We start from the raw sequence: 22,341 nt of genomic DNA on the forward strand, positions 1-22,341 counted from the left end.
CAGAGCAACAAAAAATGTTTACAGGCCTGAAAAGCATGATTAATGAGGAAAGGCTCAAATTGCTAAGGTTGTTTAGTCCAGAGAACAGAGGACTGAGCAGGGATTTGATACCAAATACCTATGGGGGATTACAGAGAGGATAGAAATTGCTTATTTTCTGTGATGGTAGGGGGCAAGACTAGAAGCAATGACCTCAAGTTGTAGCAGAGGAAATTTAGGTTAGAGATTAGGAGAGATGTTGAGGGTGGTCAAGCACTGGACCAGGCTACCTAGAGAAATTGTGGAATCTCCATCCCATCCATCTTCAAACTTTCAAAAGCAGATTGGGTGGACACTTGGCTGAAATAGTTTAGTTCGGGATGATCCTGCCTTGAGCAGAGGTTGGACCTGTGAGGTCTCTTTCCTACGATCCTATATCAGTGCCCATTATCAAAAATCCACCATTACTTGCCTTGTTAACTCTGGCAAGTACGAAACCAGATTAAGTAGATTGCATGACTCTGGCACAATGAGAACTAAATGAAAGTCAACATTTTGGGCAATTTGTGTGCAATTTTGGGCGCCGCACTTCAAGAGGGATGTGGATAACCTCGAGAGGGTCCAGAGAAGGGCCACTCGTATGGTTAAGGGCTTGCAGGCCAAGCCCTATGAGGAGAGACTGGAGCACCTGGACCTCTTCAGCCTCCGCAAGAGAAGGTTGAGAGGTGACTTTGTGGCTGCCTATAAGTTCATCACGGGGGCACAGAAGGGAATTGGTGGGTATTTATTCACCAAGGTGCCCCCGGGGGTTACAAGAAATAATGGCCACAAGCTAGCAGAGAGCAGATTTAGACTAGACATTAGGAAGAACTTCTTCACAGTTAGAGTGGCCAAGGTCTGGCTCGGGGTCCCAGGGGAGGTGGTGCTCTCCCCTACCCTGGGGGTCTTCAAGAGGAGGTTAGATAGGCATCTAGCTGGGGTCATCTAGACCCAGCCCTCTTTCCTGCCTATGCAGGGGGCCGGACTCGATGATCTATTGAGGTCCCTTCTGACCCTAACATCTATGAATCTATGAATTTCTGTTGCATGGAAATGCTATATAATTATTAGCATTACAGAGAATAGATGCTTTGCAAAATAAGTGACTAGAGCCAAAGTAAAACCGCTCTCTCTGATGGACGTGTCATGGAATAATATAAAAATAAAATAATATTAAAAAAGGTTCAGAAGGTAAAATTCCAAAGTGAAATGTCAAAATCTGCATGAGCATATTTTTTATATTGTTTATAGAAAATCATAAAAAATGAGGGTTGGAAAGGCTTTGTCAAGTCAGGCCTTAAAAACCTCCAAGGATGGAGAGTCCACCACCTCTCTGGGTAACCTGTTCCAGTGCTTCACCACCCTCCGAGTGAGAATGTTTTTCCTAATATCCAACCTAAACCTCCTGTGCTGCAACTTGAGCCCATTGCTCCTTGTTCTGTCATCTGCCCCCACTAAGACCAGTCCAGCTCCATCTTCTTTGCAGCCCCTCTGCAGGGAGCTGAAGGCTGCTATTCAATCCTGCTCCATCTCTCTTCTGCAGGCTAAATAAACCCAGTTCCCGCAGCCTCTCCTCACTAGTCCTGTCCCCCAGATCCCAAACCATTTTCCTTGCCCTCCGCTGGATTTTCTCCAATGTATCCACATCCTTTCTGTAGCGGGGTGCCAAATGTGGCCTCCCCAGCGCAGAATAGAGGGGAAGAACCACTGCCCTCCATCTGCTGGCAACGCTCCTACCAATGCAGCACAGTATGTTGTTGCTTCAAAATAGACGTTTTCTTTGGGGAATTTTTATCAGAATAAAAAAAGTAACCTAAAATCTACATTTTTCTGTAATCAAAATGAAACACCATGAATATATCGACATCGATATCTGTGTGTGTGTGTGTGTGTGTGTGTATATATATATATATATATATAGCGGCGTTTCATTTTGATCATGGAAAAATGTGGATTTGGGTTACTTTTTTAAATCTGAAAATTGGGGATTTTTTTTTAATCAGAGAAAACCAAGATCCCTGATAATAAGACACCGTTTTGAAAGGAGGTTGGGGTCCAATTGTATGGATTAAGGAATAATAAATTAGAAGTAATGTTGGGAGTTCCCACTAAAGAGCTAACTCAGGCACCCTAAAAAATAAAAATAAAAAAAGCTTGTCTATCTTCATGTGCCCACACGGAGTATTAAATACAGTCTGCTAAGGCATGAGGGCTGTTTCAACAATACATCATAAAACACAATTTTTAGTTCGGAGAAAGAGAGGGAGAGAGCGGTTTTACTTTTCCTCTAGTCACTTATTTTTCAAAGCATCGATTCCCTGTAATGCTAATAATAAGATTTAGCTGCTTAGATGTGTAGCTATTATGGCAATTACTTTAGAAAGCATGGTTCATTTTAAACTTTGAGTGCAAGAACTTAAACCCCAATTATGTTGTATTTCTAAATAAATACATACATTGTGCCTTTGGAGGGTGTTATGACCTAATGTTCACTTGCTTCAAAATCCACACCAGCAGTAGAGATAAGGGCAGCAGTATCCAAATCTGTGACTGTCTCCAGAGCTCATTGCTAATTAATTCGAAGGGTCTTGGACATTGCTGTTGTACCAAAAGGAAGGATTGTCATTCACGTGTGACGGTGACTCTGCCATGTGTTTAACAACATATCTGCATCCTCATTCCATCCGGTCTATTTACAGCCAGCTCCTGGGTCGGCTGCTTCACCCATTTTATCCGTTCTTCAACCTTAGCGTTGCATGAGAGGTGATGGTCAGCTGTTGAACCTGTGACGTTTGCAAGCCCAAAACACAAGCGAAAAACAAATTATTTGTACTAAAGGCTTGACCTCAGGGCCACTGATGGCAGTGGTGGTTGGATCAAGGCCTCAAGTTGTTAATGACTGCTGCATACATCAGTAGGAAACAGGAAGGGGAGGAGACAGGTGACAATAGGACCCTCTCTAACATGTGCGTGTCGTCCAATCTCCCCTAGTTGTGTCTGAGCCAACCAGAAGTCCACCTGGGTGTCTGAGCTGCTGCCAAGGCCACTTCCCCAGAGTACCTGTGCTTGATCCAACCTATAAAGTTTTCATAGTCTTACAGTTAGCAACTCACTTTCAAGAGAGTTCAGTTGAAAGAAAAAACGTTAACAGCTGCATTAACTTTTTTTTTTTACATGCCATCACACTTTTAACCTGGGGCAGGTGTTTGCTACATTCATATGGGATATGAGTTGTATTTTCCTCGTGCAACCAAATATCCAAAAATCAAGGAATTTCCCAAAATCACATCTTTTGCAAAAGTTCCCTCTCTTGTAAACAAATGGGGACTTTCTTATCTGTTGGTTTGTGGGGGGGGTTTTGGGTTTTTTGGGTTTTTCTTTTTACAGACAAGGCCCTGCATCTATACAGCCCCATCATTTTATGTTGAAGAGAATAATTTTCCAACTTCAAACTTAATGACCCACAGCAGGAGTCGTTTACTTTGCCTATGTTGTGTAGAGTCTTTCCACACTTGAAATAATATCTCTCCTTTGGCCCACATATAATGAGCAATGCAAATAATGGATACTAATGAAAAATGTAAATATGTATTTAGCAAACAGACCACAAAATCTATTATCACCTGCTGGGTGAAGAACATGCCTTATATGATGGAGCAGCTTGCAATGCGTACACTATGTATTGTTTAACTGACAGCAACACATATGTTCCTTTATCTCAACAAGTAATACATCGCTCACAATTTTACTGCATTGGTTATCACAATGGAACAGGTTAAGGAAGAACTGGAAGTGATTTAAGGACTTTAGCTTTAAGATTAAATTTGCCTACTTTGGGGATCCAGCATTTCAAACATGGACTACAATTAATCCTTAATCTTAAAAATAAGACCGCTGTCTGATTTCTATGCAGACGTCCTCATTCCCAACAATCCTGATGGATGCCAGCATGTGCCCCCTATGCAACTGATTTCTTTCTGAGTCAAATATGGATTGTTATAGGCTAGCACACAGAAGTTGTCACAAGTTGTCACTCATCAGCAGGGATCCTGGTTTTCTCTGATAATAAGAAATCCCCAATTTTCGGATTAAAAACTAACCAAAATGCACATTTTTCCTTGATTAAAATGAAACACCACTATATCTATATCTATAGCTGTGTTTCATTGATATGAATATAATTTCATATATATATATATTTCATATACATAATTATATTTATAATTTCATTTATATATATATATATAGTGATGTTTCATTTTAATCACAGAAAACTGGATTTTGAGTTACTTTTTTAAATCTTAAAATTGGGGATTTCTTATTATCAGAGAAAACCGGGATCCCTGCTCATCAATGTGTGGTGAGTTTTATGAGCTGACATATAGACGGTCTCTTGTAGCCCCCTGTATTTTCCATCTCTTACATTTTGCAGGTCAGAAGCAAGACCCTATTGCGTAAGTAATTTAGTAGCAGCTGATTATTTTTTAGGATAAAGTAAAGTATAATATTTTCCCTTGAGCCCTGGGTAATCTGTAGTTCTGGCGCATTAACTGGCATAAACATTTTGATTAAAGCTTATGAATGTATTAATTACAGCTGGGAAGTTTCCAAAGATGATTTGAATCACAAAACTCTTCAAACTGCAGTCTCTTCTAAATTGCAGAAAGGGCTATTGCTGAATTGCCTTTGCTTTCTCTAGGATGTGCGTAAAGTGATGTGGGATAAGCAGACATGTGTAAAATGGCATCATTCTCTATTAGTTCCTGTAGGCACACTTTGAATATGTCTTTAAAGGCTAAAATATTGCCTGTTACTGTCATGCTAATAAACACTTGCTTAAAAACCAAAGCACTTTAATCCTTTATGAAGGTGTCAGTGATGTTTTATGAGCCTTTAGTGAAAGTCAGAATAAGATTGCCTTTTTTTTAATTAGGTAGTTGACAACATTGCCACATAGCCAAGCTAATAGCCTCTGCTTGTGTGTAAATAAACTGAATTCTTCAACACCGGCAACAATTCCAGCAAAATGGATGGAAATGACAGGACTAGCTTGGTATTCTTGCCTCTGCCTACACTTCCACAGGGAATTGCAGTGGTGTGACCCAAGGCAGGACGTGACCCAGCTGAGTCCACAAACTCGTTAGGTGTTTTCTAAACAGTGTTCACCATTTCCTTCAACAACCGTTAACTCAATTACATTGCATGGAGTCCTGGTGATCACGTGGAAGCAAATGTAATAGAGGGCCTGGATTCTGAAATCACTGGCTAGATAACCTGAAAAAGAAAAGCATATTTTATCTATCAACTCTTTGGGCCTCTGAACAAGAGCCCAAGAAGTCTCAACTAAGTGCTGCTTTGCTCATGCATTCATGCACACATGCATTCATTATGACTGACCTGCCCTAGGAAGGTCCATTAAGTGGAACTCATTTCAAGCACAGATGGTCCTGAATAGCTTAATGTCTGCCTGGTGGCCAGAATAAGTGAATTCTTGATGGCCTTAGACTTCTGATCACATACATGCAGCCAGGGAGGAAATGAAAACATGTTTATCATTTTGATAAACAACCACTCTCATTGCCGCAGGATGCTCTATGTAACTCAGCAGAGTCAAATACTATTAAATTGTCATCACTGTCAGAAAGAGAACTTATAAGTTTGGCTACCTGAGTCATAGTTAATGACTTCCACAATGTATAACACAAATCAGGACTGCCGTTTGCCGGTTTTATGTTTGTTTACTGATAAGGCCTGCCTCTGCAAGAATACCGAGGCGCGTTATAATTTTGAAGTGCGAAATATGCTTTCATGATTACCTCTCAGCTAGAGAGAGAAAAAAACGGAGATGACTCGAAGATGGTATTTTGGCTTCTGCCAGGCACGCGCTCAGACCCTATAGCCAATTTAGATACCTTAAATCCTAGCCGCAGGCAGTAGTTTCATACTTACGGTAAAATCTATCACTCTGTGGTATATAAACACAAGGTGGCTTTGTAATAGAGAGATAATTGAACACATTTCCAGGGGTTCAGCATTCTCTGATGTAAAATGAGTCTATTTTCAGCAGTTAAATGATCCTTTTTTTACTGTCAGAAGCATGCATATAAACTTAGTCGTTTTTACCCTTGAACATTTCCAGCCCTTTACCCTTTAACATTGTAAGCCCATACAGTTGAAAGACTTGGACTGGGAGAAGGATTGTAACGAAACAGATGGCAGGTATCCTATCCTTGCGAATCCAGGATCTGCTCAGAAAGCAAATGCTGCCTTATTCTTCCTCTTTCAAAGCAAGAATTCACCCAAGACGCTGGGTCCTCATACAAATTCAACCCTGATAAGAAGTGGGCAGTTCTTCCTGTCTAGTCCTGCCATTGCTCTTTCTGTTGATGTCAGCTCTGCAGTGTGTATATTGGCACAACTTGGGATGAAGGCTTTGGCAGACAATGAGTATTTGCCCATAAAACTCATTGAGGTTGAGATGAAAGGACATGAGATGTTTTGGGTTATTCCCAATCACACCTTCAGTTTCTTGGAGACAGGACAAGACTGGCAATTTTGCAGGCCCCTACTCCATATTATATACTCTTTCCTTTGAGTATTTCACATGAAGGGGAGAAAAAGCTTTTTAAGAAGGCAAGTTATTTTTCTTAGTAAGTAATGAAGGACCTGCCTTTATGTGCAATAACTTCCAACAAAAAATTCAGAAGGATCTTTACGGAAAGGATTTAGAGTCCAATTCTTCTTCCTTTAAAATCAATGGAAAGTCTCCTATTGACTGCAGCAAGAGCTGGATCAGACTGTTAGTTTACAAACAAAGCCAGCAGCTACATTCGCTCAGTAGACCATAAAATGTTCAAAAAAGGCTTTCCTGTCATTTGCAACAATGATTTAAACTTTTGGTGCAGTTACAGCCTATCAGGTCAATAATCCACATTTTTATACAAGTCCCTAAATATGCATTTATGACACTCACAGTAATGGCTCCCAGGGAGCTCTTACAGGCTTGAGTCAATAATCCATGTTTTTTAAAAGTCTATAAACATGACTGCACATTCATACAATATATATTTTGGTCTATCACCCATGTCGACATTGATATACTTGTATAAAGTGTTGGGTAGCTTCTCTTAAAAAAAAAAAACCAAAAAACCCCCAAAACTAAGCAACTGCCATATTATAAATGTAATGAAGACTTTGGGAGGGGAAAAACCTCAGTTTGTGAAACTTGTCAGATTAACTGAAGTCAATTAATGGAGCTGTTACAATATATGTCAGTCAGCGACCAGAAGGACAATGATAGCTAATAACAGCAGAGATAGGCAGGCTGCCAAGTATCGTATCCAGTTTTGACACCTTAAAACTGCACCTGTCCTGAAGGAGGGGAGATGTCTTGTTAGCAGGGGCCCAGTGTTACTCAAGGCAATTCACTCCTCTGTGAACCCCCTGCAAGAAAGAGGGGGAAAGCATAAAAAGCCTTTTTTTCTGTCTATCCTTAAAATCTTCTCTTCAGTATCTTTTTATTAATGACTCCAAACTCAGGAAGGCATATGATTGCTTATCTCTGTGTTGTCTCTACCAAAGATCTGCTTTAGTGAATATTTAATCCCTAACACTTAATCAACAAAGCCTGAGCAACGAGACAAATAAGAGTAGAGAAAATGAGTTTGTTTAGATTTTATTCAAGGAAAGGCCATGTAGCAATAATAGGGATGTGGGGTGGGGGGAACATCACAACCATTGTAAAGATTTCCAGATTATTATTTCTAGTGGTATTTGGATAGGCTTAGTTTTCTGAGCAACTTCTAGGCAATCAGGCATGAAAGTCAGATTATCTGTATGCATTGTTACCTTTCAATAGAAAGCAACAGCCAACGGGCATTTTCTACAATTCTAGCCAGAAGCCATACTGTGTTGTTGTAAGGCTTTCCATGCCTCTGAGACCCACTCAGTAGCATGCTGTATCACAGCATTCCCATTCAAAACCAAGACCAACATGAAATATCAAAAGTGTTCATGGAATGAGTGGGTTTTTACATGAGTAAGAGATGAATGTCTACAACATAATCCTTCTCTTAAACTTTTTGGGGTCAGGTATGTTTGCACAGCACCTAACACACTTGTTTATTGATCCGTGACTCTATTGTTCCTCGGTATTGCAACAATGAAAATGTAGTCTGCGCTGTGAAAAAGTTGGAGAATCCCTAATGTCTGGTAATATTTTATAATGTGGACAAATGTCCTGCTTATAGAAGAGAGCCTGGGTTGCAGCATCTGGATCTGAATGTAAAAGACTGCAAAATATAGGAGATCCAGGCCTGGGACTTTGTTTCATTGCATTAAAAAGTTGAATCAGGTTTAATCTCTTGCTCATCTTTTAGTATGGGTAAGGACAGAAATTATACATAAACCGGCATAAGCAATCGGAAACCAGTTCAGATCTGTAACACACAAAATGGCTGAAACTGGTTTAAGATAAACCTGAATGGGTGTAGTATCAGACTTAACTGATTTAGGTTAAATGGGTTTATTGAACTTGTGTCCCACATCCTCTCCAGATTCAACTTAACTCACAGTCCCCCTGCATCCCAGGATGCTTTGCACCTCCCTCACAAACCTCCCCTTACAGGATGGGTGAGCTAGCTTTGGCCCTGGCTGTCTGCTAAAGCTAAGTAGGAAGGCGGGCTCTAGCGCCCCCCAGCTTCTGGCCTGGGGCACTGCTGGTATATGGCTGCATTACCAGAATCAAAGGTAAACGCTTGCTCGCTTGCTTATTGGTTCAACCTACACAGCTTAAATTAACTTGCAAAGACTGAATCAACTCAGCCTCACGCTTTTTGACCGTCTGTAGATAGCCACTATGTTTATGCAAGTAATGCAGGTGCGTATTTTCTGTGCAGCCTTCCCTGACCTCTCTACGTGTGCACAGATTTTCATGGGCACACTTGTACTTCCACTCTACACGTGTACTTTTCAAAATCAAGCACTTGTGTGCACAGCTATCAAAATGTGTCCCTGCAGAATCTCTTGCAGCCAAAGATTTTGCAGGGGCAAATTCTAACACTTGCCGGGATGGCCGATGGGTTAATAGTATTTGATATGAAACATTTGGCATCACGCACCAAATTTTTGTCTGAAAACCTGTGAAGTAGAGGCTGAAAATTTACCCTGAGCATCTTCTTATGATATAGCATTTTATTTTGGTGGAGGAGGGAAGATTTTTTTTGCCATACGATTTATAGGCTACACCTATTTTGAAAGTCCCAGTTAATAAAGAATTAAACCGAATAGTAGCAACAAAAGTTTCATTCCCTTAAATTGTCTTCATAGCTTCATTATGTTTCACCATTCTCAAATACCCCTGTCCTCTTGAGTTAAATGCTTTATTGCAACATGAACTTGAGCTTCAACGGTGTAATTATAGGTGTTATAGAGCTCATCAGCCACAGCCCATTATTTTGCCTAGAAAATCGAGTCAGCAAGACCAGCTTTTGTTCACTGATCTCACATGGTTACTAGGTCCTGCCTGGTAAATTAACAGGAAAATAAAACATTTAGCTTACTTGCAGTATTTACAGGACCATACGTGCAGTATTTTCGATGTGCATTTTTGCCTGTTAAAAGCCCAGCTCACACGCAGTCGAATCTGCCAGTTTATCAGGGTCAGATCATAACTGTATATTTGAATACTGTATCTCTGGCCTGATTCTGAAGCCAGTCAGTTAGGTGGGATTTTTATTTTCCATTGACCTCAATAGGATTTGGATCAAGCTCAGTGAGCCCAAATCCCCTTTTCCCATGGGACGCTCGATGGGGCCTCCATTCTGTGATGCTCTCTTCGTGCTGTCAAAACCATGGGTTGCATCTGCCATTGCACACATTGGCTCATAAAAGAGCTGCGTCACTTGGCCAAATACCTACATACGTAATACAAGACCCAGCTCTTCTTGTCACGAAAACTTAAGTGTTAACAGTGGAGCCCATCTTGTCCCAAGTTTGCAAGCTCATCAAGCCTAAGTCCCTTGTGTATGTGACCTAGGGACATTTACCTTAATGGACATTAACCAGCTTTGACTGGCTCATCCTGTAAAGGGTTTGAATATTTAAAATGGTAAAGCATTTCCACGTGGGGCAGGGTCCGTCTCAGTTGGGGGCCTTGAGCTATTGTGGATTTTGGATGCGCTTGTCACATATCATTCCCAGTTGCGGAAAATACATGGATCCTCTTCAAAGAAAATAGTTTTTATTGGTCTCATAGAGAGATCCTCGACAAGGTCTTTTTTTTATAATTGCTGGGTTTACTGTACTGCAATATCCTTCCCTTCTTGGTATGCTACTATAATTATTGAATGGACTTCATTCACGTTGGGCTCGCACATCACATTATCTACTCAGTTATGTAGGAAAGCAAGACGGGAGTTTCTTCTCCAATTGGTCCTGCTGACTATAACTTCAGCAGTAGAAAAGGAAAGCCAAGACTCCTTGCCTGCTCCTCCTCTGCAAGGAAGTGCTCTCTCCAGAGTACCTGTCTCACTGCACCGATAGGGCATCAGTTGTTCCACGAGGGAGGTTGTGACTTCTTTGCGTCCCACAATAAGGCAAGAGCTGTGACTCAGATTCCCAGTTCATGCTCCGGTCTGAGTCTCTTGGGGGTGGCCACATGTTGCTAACTGCTTTACTGTAAGGCGTCATTCAAGAGACCACCAAAGACCTAAGAATCTAACTGCATAATCAATGGATTTTATATTATGCCACTCCTTGTAGGTAAAGCAAAGTACAATGGAGCGTCTCATAGTGGGATGAGAAGAATAGAATCAGTTCCATAATAAACCTAGTGAACCTTCTTACCCAACGTGCTCTTTTGCACGGTGTGGAAATTTTTGCATTAAGTTTTAAACCAATACTGCCGAATTTATGAAGCAAGTTCATGATGTGGACAAATATCCGCCAGCGAACAGGCTGGGACTATTAAATGCTTGGCAATTAGGAGCAAAAGACAATTTGAACTCGGGTCTTGAGAAATATAATGGGCAGTGAACTAACCCACTGTGCAGCCTAATCATCCTGTGCTGCATTGCTAAAGTGAATGGGAACAGTGCTCTTGACATTTCGTTTCTGTACACAGCATATGTCCTAGATGAGTATTCATAAACCATGCACTACTGTCTGTCCATCTATCTTTCCATGGCTCTGTCTATCTAAGTGACCAGCTGCAAATGTTACTAAAGCACAAGGACAAATTACTATGTCTGATGACCTGGGATTATCCAGGAATTTTGCTTCCATTGGGACTACCTGTTCGGGGCTTCTGGGGAGGTAAAAACCCTAGACTATACTAAGAACCTACAATAACTGATTCTTCCTCCGCATGACCTGAACACTGGGGTTGACTGCGATTTGGGAAGCTTATTTCCAGATGGATTCTCTGATTTACTGTAAATGTGTCAAAGAGCATAGCCTGGCAGTGTGAGGAAGAGAGATTAAATCAAACAGGAGGGTTTTTTCTGTGCTAACTGTATCTTCATACCTTCAGGTCCATACGATGACACGGCCCCTTATTCAGACCACAAAGTTGTATTGATCTGAAAGAGGCTAATAACCTACAACAGGCAGGAAGGATTTGGTGCCTTATCTTCTCTTGGGGGGGGAGGGGGCAATTATTTGCATTTCTTATTAAATCTGAAGCATTGCAACACCAGCCCTAGTTTGTAATCCTTTCGTAGGCAGACCCTTTCGTCACAAAGAGAGAGCGGAGCAGCATGCTTGGATGCTTTGAGTGGCCATTGCAGTTCTTCCTAATCAGTGTGTCAATATTCTCTCTCTTTTGCCAGAAGGAGGAACGTGTGAAGTTATAGCAGCACACAGATGTTGTAATAAGAATCGAATTGAGGAAAGATCACAAACAGTAAAATGCTCCTGTCTACCTGGGAAAGTGGCTGGGACAACAAGAAACAGACCTTCCTGTGTTGATGGCAAGTAGCACATCTAGTTTATACGTGACGTGTGGAGTATGTGCCTAGCAAACAGTCTATATGTGATGTATGATTGTAAACAGAGCTGTATTCCCCGATTTGGCCTTTTTTTTCCTTTTTTTAAGGACAAGACAAAAATTTATAAGTGTAAACTGTATGCAAAGAATCAGCCTTTTGCAATGCAGATATACCTTGCCTGCTGCCTTACAGACTGATTCTACAACCCATGCTCGGGCTATTACACACATGATTAGCAGCAGCACAGTCAGTGGAGCTATTCACATAAATGCAGCAAGTCTCATGGCAGAATCACACCTTTAGTAAACAGCCAGCCAATATTATCCCTTGCATCCCTTTGCTGGAGCCCCCACCTGCCTCATTAGCTTATTACAAGTGACAGCAATTGTTTGTCCTGATTGAGTTAACCGTTTGAAAAGTCAGCTGCCAAAAAAGCCCAGTGATAATAAGCATTGTGGGAAGATGGAAAGGAACTAGGCAGTTGATTTGGGTATGGCACATCTCCATTATTTAATAAAATCCAGCTCTGGACAAGGTACCCCAAGCAGAATTTTGTCATCTGTGGTTCCCCTTGGAAAAGAAAACTAGACCGTGGGGTTCCTATTGGACCTGGATGGTAGTTGGTACTCCAGCAGAGGTATCAAGACACATATTCCCGGGATTATCGTCCCTTATGTAATTCATTTCGTACCCGTGTGAACCAGTAATGCACACCGAGCAGAGTGCATACCCCAATGTTGAGCCAAATCCAATGTCTGAAGAAGCTGTTGAGTTCGAGGGCTTAGCTGCTGCTTTTGTTACACAGACAAACTGGTAAATGTTGCATGATCAGTAGCATCCTGTTAAACAAGGGGGGGAAGTTGTGAAATGTTTCTTCTTTATGTCTTTCACTTTTATTTGACCGTTAATGATCTGGTGACACCATTGCCTGTACTACTTTGCAGCGCCAAAAGCCATTAGGCATCACGTTTTCCTTTCACTCTGAATCAGACTGCATACTGCTCCGTGCCATCACGTTCCTCCAAGTGGCAGGTCTCAGCAGCGCGATGGTACAGCTGTTATTTTCAAAGCCTCCTATGTTCCCTATTCCGGTGCAGATTTAAAAATGTGGCTTTCTATCAGAGAGAGAGACAGATTTGACAATCTATTTTTCCTGGCCATCTTCCCTCAGTCACATGCTGCAGGATTTTCAAAGGGGCTGCCAACAGAGCAACAGCTGTTTCAATTTTAACTGAAAGTTAGATGAAAGTTCCTGTCGGCTTTATGGCCTGCAAAAACATTGGAGCCAGGGTCCTCTGCTGCTGTCGTTAAATATTAAGTACACAGAAAAAATATGCTGTTCACTCGGGGGGGAGGTAGACTCTTCAAACTTTCTCATCTCTTCTTTCTTTTCTTATAATTTCAAAAAGGCATTCAAGGTCTTAAATTGTGAGACCATAATTCAGAGCCAGTTACCCTAGAAATGCCATTCAACCTCTGGACTCAGGCCTAGGAATGCAACTATAGTAGTTGTGAAGGATTACACTTTAATTCACACCTTGTCATGTTTTATTGCTTAATTATTCTGGTACAAAGACACTCAGTCAGGGGAAAAAAATGCACTCTCAGGAAGCTGCAGGTGATACCTGTTGTTGGGCTTAACTAAAAATAAACTGGAAACTTTGAAGAATTGCATGTTCTGCATCAGGTCATGACAAACAGAGAAAATAGGTGCAATGCGGTGGCAGCATTTAATTCAGACGTTGCTGGTATAGTGGCTCCAAGGAGGAATGATGCTAGAAGTCAGCTGCAGGTGTGGATTGGAGTCGCTTTGCTTAATAGCTCTGTCTGGATTACAATGAAAAGCAATGTTATCAATTGGAGTTTTGAAAGGGGTGAGGATAAAACAAAGGCCGATGTGAAAGTGGACTCCTCCTCCCATTGAAGTCTGCGGTAAGACTTCAAGTGACTACAAGGGAAGCAAAACTGAACCACAAAGGAACCTCTTCCCCTTTTAAGTCGTTAATTGTTGCAATCAGGACACGGGCTCTTTTGTCAGTGATTGGGGAAGGGTTAGGATACCGATATCCTGTTTGCAAAGATCGACGGCAATGGCATTTTCTTGACCCTTTGTTTTATCCTCATCCTTAACATGTTGACCCATCCTGGGTCAAAGCCTTCAAGGTCTGTAAGTACTTTTTCAGCCTTCACTAAGGTAAAAACTCCTTTTATCTGATTTCAGTAAGAACTTTACTCGGGGCAGCTCCCAAAGCCTTCCTTCCTTGGTCTGGGCTTGTTTTTTAATTAGCGCATTAGAAAGGCTCATCTGAAAACACAATGCCCCCTTGAATGACTGTTGGAAAACACTAAAGCTGGTTTATTCTGACAAAAAGATGTACAAGGTACACTGCTTAAAGTCATAATCTGTCACAGAAAAGCTCTCCTCTATCCATGCCTTCAAAATGTGTTATGGATGCTCTTGCATACCTGCTGGCCCATCCACACCTATCCAGGCAGACACAGCTTGTTCTGAGAGGGGACTGGATGACTCGTGGGCTTGGGAAGAGAAAATAGATGCCATCTTGCCTACTGGACCCTGGCTCAGGGTGAATCGTTACCATGAGTCAAGTCATCTGCTTGCTATGCAGTTGCTTATGTGAATAAGTTGGGACCCTGACTCCATTAAAATCTGTGGGCCAAACTCCCTTATCTACTGGAAACAGGTTCAAGACCTTGATAGTTTAGAGCATTTCAGTTGCATCAGAAGATGCCCCAGGAGGATGCATGGATGCCAGCTGAAGCCAGGGTCTTAATGGACAGGATACAGAGCTTCTCCTTAACCCACATGGAGTCCCTGAGCCGGAGCAGGTGAGGTTGCAAGGCTCCTGTCCATGCCCTTTCTTTTTTTGTGGATAAACAGCATGTCAGTCGTAAGCAGCATTAGCCTGGCATTTTTCAAGGGCCATGGGAATTAGTGTGTGGACCTTTCACAACCTATTAGTCGTGATAAACAGCCCTTCCCTGCATAGAATGTATTTCTGCAACCCTTGCTCACGGTGAGCGGTGCTTACATAAGCAACCTCCTGGCTAGCGCGTGAAGTTCACCACGTGGAAGTGCTGCTTGTGCTGTGAAGGATGGGAAGTAGGCACTCGTCTTGAAGGATGCTCGGCAGAGCATCACTTCCCGTTGGATCAACAGGCTCTCAGACTTGGAAACAGAACCCGGTTGCCGAGACTTTGAGAGTACAGCCCGACTAGATTACAGCAGCATCGGCATTGTGTCATTAAAAAAAGCACAGAAGGATGCATATATACGCCCTGGGTTATACTGATACAAATTATACCAGGCCAGAAATGGACCGACAGGGTGCGTCTACACATTCATTAATGTGCCTTAGATATTGCACATTTCGTTTCCTCCTCCCTTAATAAAGGACTAACTAAATGCGCAGTACCTAAAGTTATGGTGGATATTTAGTGACACTTGGTTCAGCGACCCCTACTATGCATTAGCCTTATATCACTGTGCAGGAGGCTATTAGCACAGTTTTTGCCATGACACACCACTGCACAGTGTTGTTAAGCCAAGGTGCAGTAAACATCTCGTGTAGACGTGCCCACTGGTCCCTATCCTGACCTAGCTACCTGCAACATGTAGCTATCACTATGCCTCACTGCTTGATGGCAGGGGAAGAGGGAATGGCCTGTTTGCTTTTAGCCAGACAACACCTAACTGGTACATCTGGGACAGGTGGAGTTGCACCTCTGCTTCTTTCAAGGGTAATTCTGCCCTAGATTGGAAGAAGTCACCCCAGTGTAGGGGGCTCTGTCATTTGCCCTCTACTGCACCGTCGTAAATGCGCTGTCTGTCCAAGCCACAAGCTATCCCATTCTATCAATTGGGAAAACCTTATCCTGACGCCCACCCCATTTGCTGTGGAGTTACAGAGCAGCATAAGTAAGGGAAAAGCAAAATCTGAAGTTGCTCACTAAGCAGCAAAGCCGGTCTGTTGACTCATCTATTGTACAAACGATGCTGCTTGCTTTCAGGCTTTACTCCTCTCCTGCCCGTCTTTCTGCTGGAACATTTTGAGCACTTTCCCCCTTCTCAAAACTCATCTTGTGCCTCAGTCGGAGACATCCTTTGTCTTCAGAATTTGCCTTTTCACTTCATGCCCATGTTTGCTGTTGGATTTGTTCCTACTCTTACGTGCCCTCTTGAATTGCCCAGACATCTCCCACATGCTTAAGCCCCAAACCTATTGCTGCTGTCAGTGTGCTACCAAGCTCCTGATTTGGCTTCCTGACTTGCAAGCTGGAGTTTTAGACATGTAGGAATTGGCACTAAGGTTTGTTTCACATTCAGAATTTAGACTTGCATAGTTTTTATTGAACTCCTCTTTACAAAGACAGGTATATGAGCAAAATGTCTTTTTTATGCCATATGCAGGCTACCCCTGCATGGTCATATCAGCCATTCTTTTGAACTTGCACCTTCTCTCTCCACGGGGTTTTTTCCCTTCTCACTTGAAAAATCCTTTCGCTAGAGGTTTATTGCATGTATTTTCATCCTTCCTGCGCATATTTGAGCAAAATGGTGCAGTGGCCTATTAAGGTGCAGGTATGTTTGCCCAAATACCAGGCACTTTTTATTGTGCTAGCTGCCACCCGACTAATAGTGTTTCTTCTTTGCTGTGGGGGTTTATTCCTTTGACTCTGATGTCAATAAAAGGTGATCTGATGGCCGCCTACAAGTTTATCAGGGGTGACCACCAGCATCTGGGGGAACGTTTGTTCACCAGAGCTCCCCAAGGGATGACGAGGTCGAATGGTCATAAACTACTTCAAGACCGTTTCAGGCTGGACATAAGGAAGAACTTCTTTACTGTCCGAGCCCCCAAGGTCTGGAACAGCCTGCCACCGGAGGTGGTTCAAGCACCTTCATTGAACACCTTCAAGATGAAACTGGATGCTTATCTTGCTGGGATCCTATGACCCCAGCTGACTTCCTGCCCTTGGGGCAGTGGGCTGGACTCGATGATCTTCCGAGGTCCCTTCCAGCCCTGATGTCTATGAAATCTATGACTCCTAACTGAATTCTTTTTGCTTTGCTTGTTTAACTTGGGTGTTGACAGTCATATACTCTGCCTTTCTCCAGGGCCTTCATCTTTGCGTTGCTGTTTGCCCAGCAGCAAAACAGATGAGCATTGCCTTTGCGAGTAAAATTTTTCCTGACCTGCTCTTTGTTGGACCAAAACCCAAAGTTGGTCCTTTTAATAAGGAGCCCTCTAATATTCCAAGTTAACAGACTGGCTTTTTCAAGAGAGCTGCCTCTATTTCTCCTTTATATTGGATCTCCTTGGATCCTTTTTTTTTTTTTTTAAAGGCTAAAATTCTGCTACCATTGGCAGACCTCCTAGTAGGGCTGGGATTTTGCTCATCATTCACAGCTAATATGTGGAGGGGAGAGCTTGGTCTTCCATTTTTTTTCCTTATTCCTTAAAAGCTCTCTCTGTATTCCCTATTTGCATTCTCCATATGGAAAGTACGGAGTATATCCAGCCCTTGACAAAAGTAGTGCAATTTTTTTTTATTCCGCTTCCATTTTACTAGCCTCTCTGGTTTTCACTCATAGTTCAGATTCTTGTATGAATCTTTGTTTCCAGACCTGCTAAACATATTCTCATCATATTTAAAGGCTGGTGGGGGATTTACAATCTCAGAGCCTCCACAGCAGCCACACGTTTCCTTCAACTTCCTCCTTGTTGCAGACAGTGCCCCTTTCACCAGATATTTAATTGCAGTCTGTTAGCCCTTTTCCTGGGTTTTCCAGCTCTGTGTATTATACACATGGTACAATGTGGTATTTGCATGACAGTGCAGACTTCAGAATAATTTATTTATTTTGCTACCAAGAAGAAATGGCCTTGGCATTGCATTGAGTTGGAAGCTAAATTAATATTCAGCTACCTCTGCCCCCAGGGCTTCTGGCACCAAAGAGAAGCCACCGCTGGCAAGGTGGGGCGCATTTTTTATGTGCTCTGGGTAGTGCAGAGGGGCGCACTTTAATTAGCAAGCCGCACTAATTAAAAGCGCCCAAGTGTCACGTGTATCAGCATCCCCCGCTCTGCAAAAAGGCAGCAGAGCGCTTTGAACTAATGCTCCTCAAATGAGCTTTAATTCAAAGCGCCCCACCACCATTTTTCAGTGCGGGGACACTGAAACGTGTGACGCCAGAGCCTGCTGGAGCACATTTATTTCCATGCTCCACCAGACTCAATCAACTGAGACTGCTCCAACACGCTGGATTTTCAGTGCATCAGAGCCAGCTCCCTGCATGTCTATAGGAGCCCAGGGTTTTATTCCCACACGCTGCTGGCAGCTCCTCATGGCTCCTATACCACAGCTGTGCCATCCAGGACAGGAATTACATTCTGCAAAGGTACCAGCTGCTGAGTGGACTGGGAAGCCAGCTGCAGCCATGGCACTATCTCCATGCACCTTCAGCCAGCTGCTAGGTGATGGCAGGCTCCCTACTCCCTCAGCTGTGGCACCACAGCCGTGGAGGGAAGGACCAGGGCTCCATGCAGCTCATGCAGGCAGGCTCTGGGGGGGCGAAGAAAAAAAATAAGATCAGGCTCTCCACTTTTTTTTTTGTTGCTTTGGTAGAGTCTGCCTTCCCGGGCTGCTGCCAGGCTGCCTGCACAGTCCCAGAGCCTGGTGCTTCGCTTTGCGGCGGTAGAGCAGCAGGCTAAAACTCCTCAGAGGTGTTTTACTTTGCTGCACCCCAAAGTCATTTAAGGCACATTATGCCGCCAAATTACAGCAACTGGAATTAATGCACAATACGCCACCGCCGCATGCAAACACCAATGCCATTAAAGCGGTGCAAAAGCATTTAACCCACTTTAAAGTGTCGTGCACACATGCCCCTCACTTCGTCTACACATGCCCATAGTCTCTATGTCGCTAGTTGGTTCCTCAGAAGGTTAAGCATAGCCCTTTATAGGAAGCACCCAAATACAAGTGGACAGATAGGCTTTCCTCCCTCTATACTTCTGCCAGGTCATTTTTGAAGATGGTTTGCTTGCAAGCTTTTCATTTTAGTTGTTCAGAATCTGCTTATTCAATATTTTACTGGACATATACCATGGCAGCGTTGCTATCTGCCAGTTGGCAGGCAGTGATGATTTGCCATGAAGTGAAAAGGCTCCTATTTATGAGTGCAGTGGTTTGGTTTGGGGAAATGTGCTCCAAGTTTGTATGACAATTGGGTGTTTCTGCAGACGTTCCCAAGAGGAGCTAGGTTAGCTGGAATATTCTGGAAAAGCAAAAACAGAAGAGCAAATAAGAAAGAACAAGCACAAGTTGTTTGGCTTCTTTATTTGACTATATATTCGCAGAAAAGTCCTGCATTGTTATTTGCTTCAGTATTTTGCAAGGGTGCTACAAAAAACAACTGAGAATAAAATATATGTATTGTTTTACTTTTTCTTTTTTCTGGTGGTAAATAACGTACACGATACCATATCATTTACAGGGATATTGAACTGTTATGTAGAGTCAATAGGAGGTTGTCCCTGTGTATTCTTCAGGGCCTTTGCACAATATATAATTTGTTCATCTATACAGAAATTAGCTGTGTTATGGTTAATGGTGCTCTCATACACACATTTCTCTAGAGCTGGAATTTATTGTCATCTTCTCTTCGGTGTTAGCATTATTAAACTCTTCCAAAGGCATAATTCACTGTATTTCCTTTATAAATGTGGAGTACGGTTTCATAAATAGAGTGTAACAAAGAATGCATGCACCGACATGTTGCGTTAGCCTTAATAAAACCAGCTTATAGGAACATTTGCATGGTTTTCCAGTTGTGGCTGCTTTTGAAACTAAGATACATAGAATACTGCCCTAAACCTCTCATAAACAAGAAAGGTCATGTCAGCTTTTCCCAGCTCCCTTGATTTACTTCCTATTATTATTCAAGTCCAATGGGTCCTTCCAGAGGGAACCGTAAGAGTTGGATGCAATTCATAATTTGAACCTTTGTGTATCATGGAGAAAGGTTAATGCACTCTCATGCATTGGATTCAGTTTCTGCTCTCACACCATTTGCCATCAGGTGGAGCCCTACACTGGATCAAGGGATGGTGAAGCAAATCAGATGCAGAGGATATGAAATAAAACAATCCAACCCTTCTCTTTCCTCACCAACCAGGGATCATATCAAACAAAGAATTCTAGAAAATGAGGGTTGAAGGGACCTCAGGAGGTCACATCCAGTCCAACCCCCTGCTCAAAGCAGGACCAGCCCCAACTACATCATCCCAGCCAAGGGTTTGTCTAGCCAGGTCTTAAAAACCTCCAAAGATGGAGATTTCACAACCTCTCTGGGTAACCTGTTCCAGTGTTTTACTACCCTTGTCATGAGAAAGGTTTTTGTAATAGCCAACCTAAACTTCTCCTACTGCAACTTAAGCCTATTGCTCCTTGTCCTGTCTTCTGCTCCCACTGAGAACAGTCCAGCTCCATCCTCTTTGCAACCCCCTGCAAGGAGTTGAAGGCTGCTATTCAATCCCCCCTCGGTCTTCTCTTCTCCAGATTAAATAAACCCAGTTCCCTCAGCCTCTCCTCACAAGTCATGTGCCCCAGCCCCCCACCCATTTTTGTTGCCCTCTGCCGGACTCTCTCCAATTTGTCCACATCCTTTCTGTAGTGGGGGGCCCAAAACTGGACACGGTATTCCAGATGTGGCCCCTCCAATGCTGAATAGAGGGGAAAAATCACTTCCCTTGACCCACTGGCAATACTCCTACTAATGCAGGCCAGGATGCCATTAGCCTTGTTTGCAGCAAGGGCACACTGCTGGCTCATATTCAGCTTCTTGTCCACTATAATCCTCAGGTCCTTTTTTGCAGAGCCGCTGCTTAGTCAGGCAGCCCCCAGCCTGTACCAGTGCATGGGACTGTCCATCCTATGTGTAGGACTTTGCACTTCTTACTGAACCTCTTGAGATTTCTTTTGGTCCATTCCTCCAATTTATTGAGGTGCCTCTGAATCCTAGCCCTACCCTCCAGCGTATCTACTACTCCCCACAACTTGGTGTCATCTGAAAACTTGCTGAGGATGTACTCCATCCCATCTTCCAGATCATTGATGAAGACATTGAACAAAACTGGCCCCAGGACCAACCCCGATGCACTCCATTTGATACTGGCCACCAACTAGACATCAAGCCCTTTGAGCCCAACAATCCAGCCAATTTTCTATCCATCTTACCGTCCATTCAGCCAACCCATACTTCCTTAGCTTGCATGCAAGAATATTGTGGAAGACCATATGAAAAGCCTTGCTAAAGTCTAGCTATATCATGTTCACTGCTCTCACTGAGGTGAGCCTGACCAGTCTGTAGCTCCCCGTATCCTCCTCCTTCCTTTTCTTAAAGAAGGGCACTATATTTGCCCCTTTCCACTCACCCGGGACCTCTCCCAGTTGCCTTGAGTTTTCAAAGATGATGGCCAGTGGCTCTGCAGTCACATCAGCAAACTCCCTCAGCACCCTCAGATGCATCACATCCAGCCTTATGGACTTGTACACATTCAGCTTTTCTAAATGTCCCTAACTTGTTATTTTGCCACTGTCAGCTGCTCACTTTCTCTCTAGAGTGTGCAATAGCTTCAAACCAAGCGGCAGAAAAATTTAACGAGGGGCACCCTTTCCAGTGGGTGTTTCTCTGATGCAAAGGTATGAATTTGTGAAGTGTTACCTGTCTTTTTGCCTGCCTATAGCCTTGTGTATTGATACAGTTTTGTGAAAATGTCTGTATACCATTAACAAGACTTTGTCACTTGAACTAAGCAACCCCTGAACACAGTACTTTGGTGGTATAGGAGAGCTTTGTCATTTTTAAGAGTTGTGGGGTTTTGCACTGATTCTTCTTTCCCAAGCCACTAAGTCCTTGAACAGTCATCTTGGAGAGGAGAGAAGAGTAGGTATCACCACCCTTAGCCTTCCACTCTGATTATAGGCACCAGAAGGAGGTCAAAGGAAAAAAGTCACTACCAGATGCCCTCCCTTGGTACTTACCTTTCTTCTATAGGCACCAGAGTCTCAAAGGTTCCTTCCCTCCCTGAGGAATGACCTACAGATAATAAGATACACCCAGAACATTGACAGGAGCTAAATTGACAGTATTTTTTTAATTATGGAGAAGATGCCTACTACAGAACAAGCACACATATACTGTGTTTTGAAGGCCATAGTATCTAACACTGAGTGCTAGAAATAAAAATGAAAACTGAACAGTTTCCATCTTTGATGTTTCCAACATATCCTGGGCCTAATATGGAGTGAC

General features: G+C 42.8%; 1 protein-coding gene across 3 annotated transcripts in view; it reads left to right on the plus strand.

The window, feature by feature from the left end:
* FAM19A1 (family with sequence similarity 19 member A1, C-C motif chemokine like) overlaps positions 1–22,341 on the plus strand; it is a 443,754-nt gene that overhangs the window by 365,550 nt on the left and 55,863 nt on the right. For all 3 annotated transcript variants that reach the window (XM_025208863.1, XM_025208862.1, XM_025208864.1), the window contains one exon: positions 11,847–11,987. In XM_025208863.1, the coding sequence (XP_025064648.1) occupies positions 11,847–11,987 (141 nt within the window). The remainder of the gene's footprint in view (positions 1–11,846; positions 11,988–22,341) is intronic.

The sequence above is a fragment of the Alligator sinensis genome, unplaced genomic scaffold (genome assembly GCF_000455745.1).
Source record: "Alligator sinensis unplaced genomic scaffold, ASM45574v1 scaffold937_1, whole genome shotgun sequence".
Lineage (NCBI taxonomy): Eukaryota > Metazoa > Chordata > Crocodylia > Alligatoridae > Alligator > Alligator sinensis.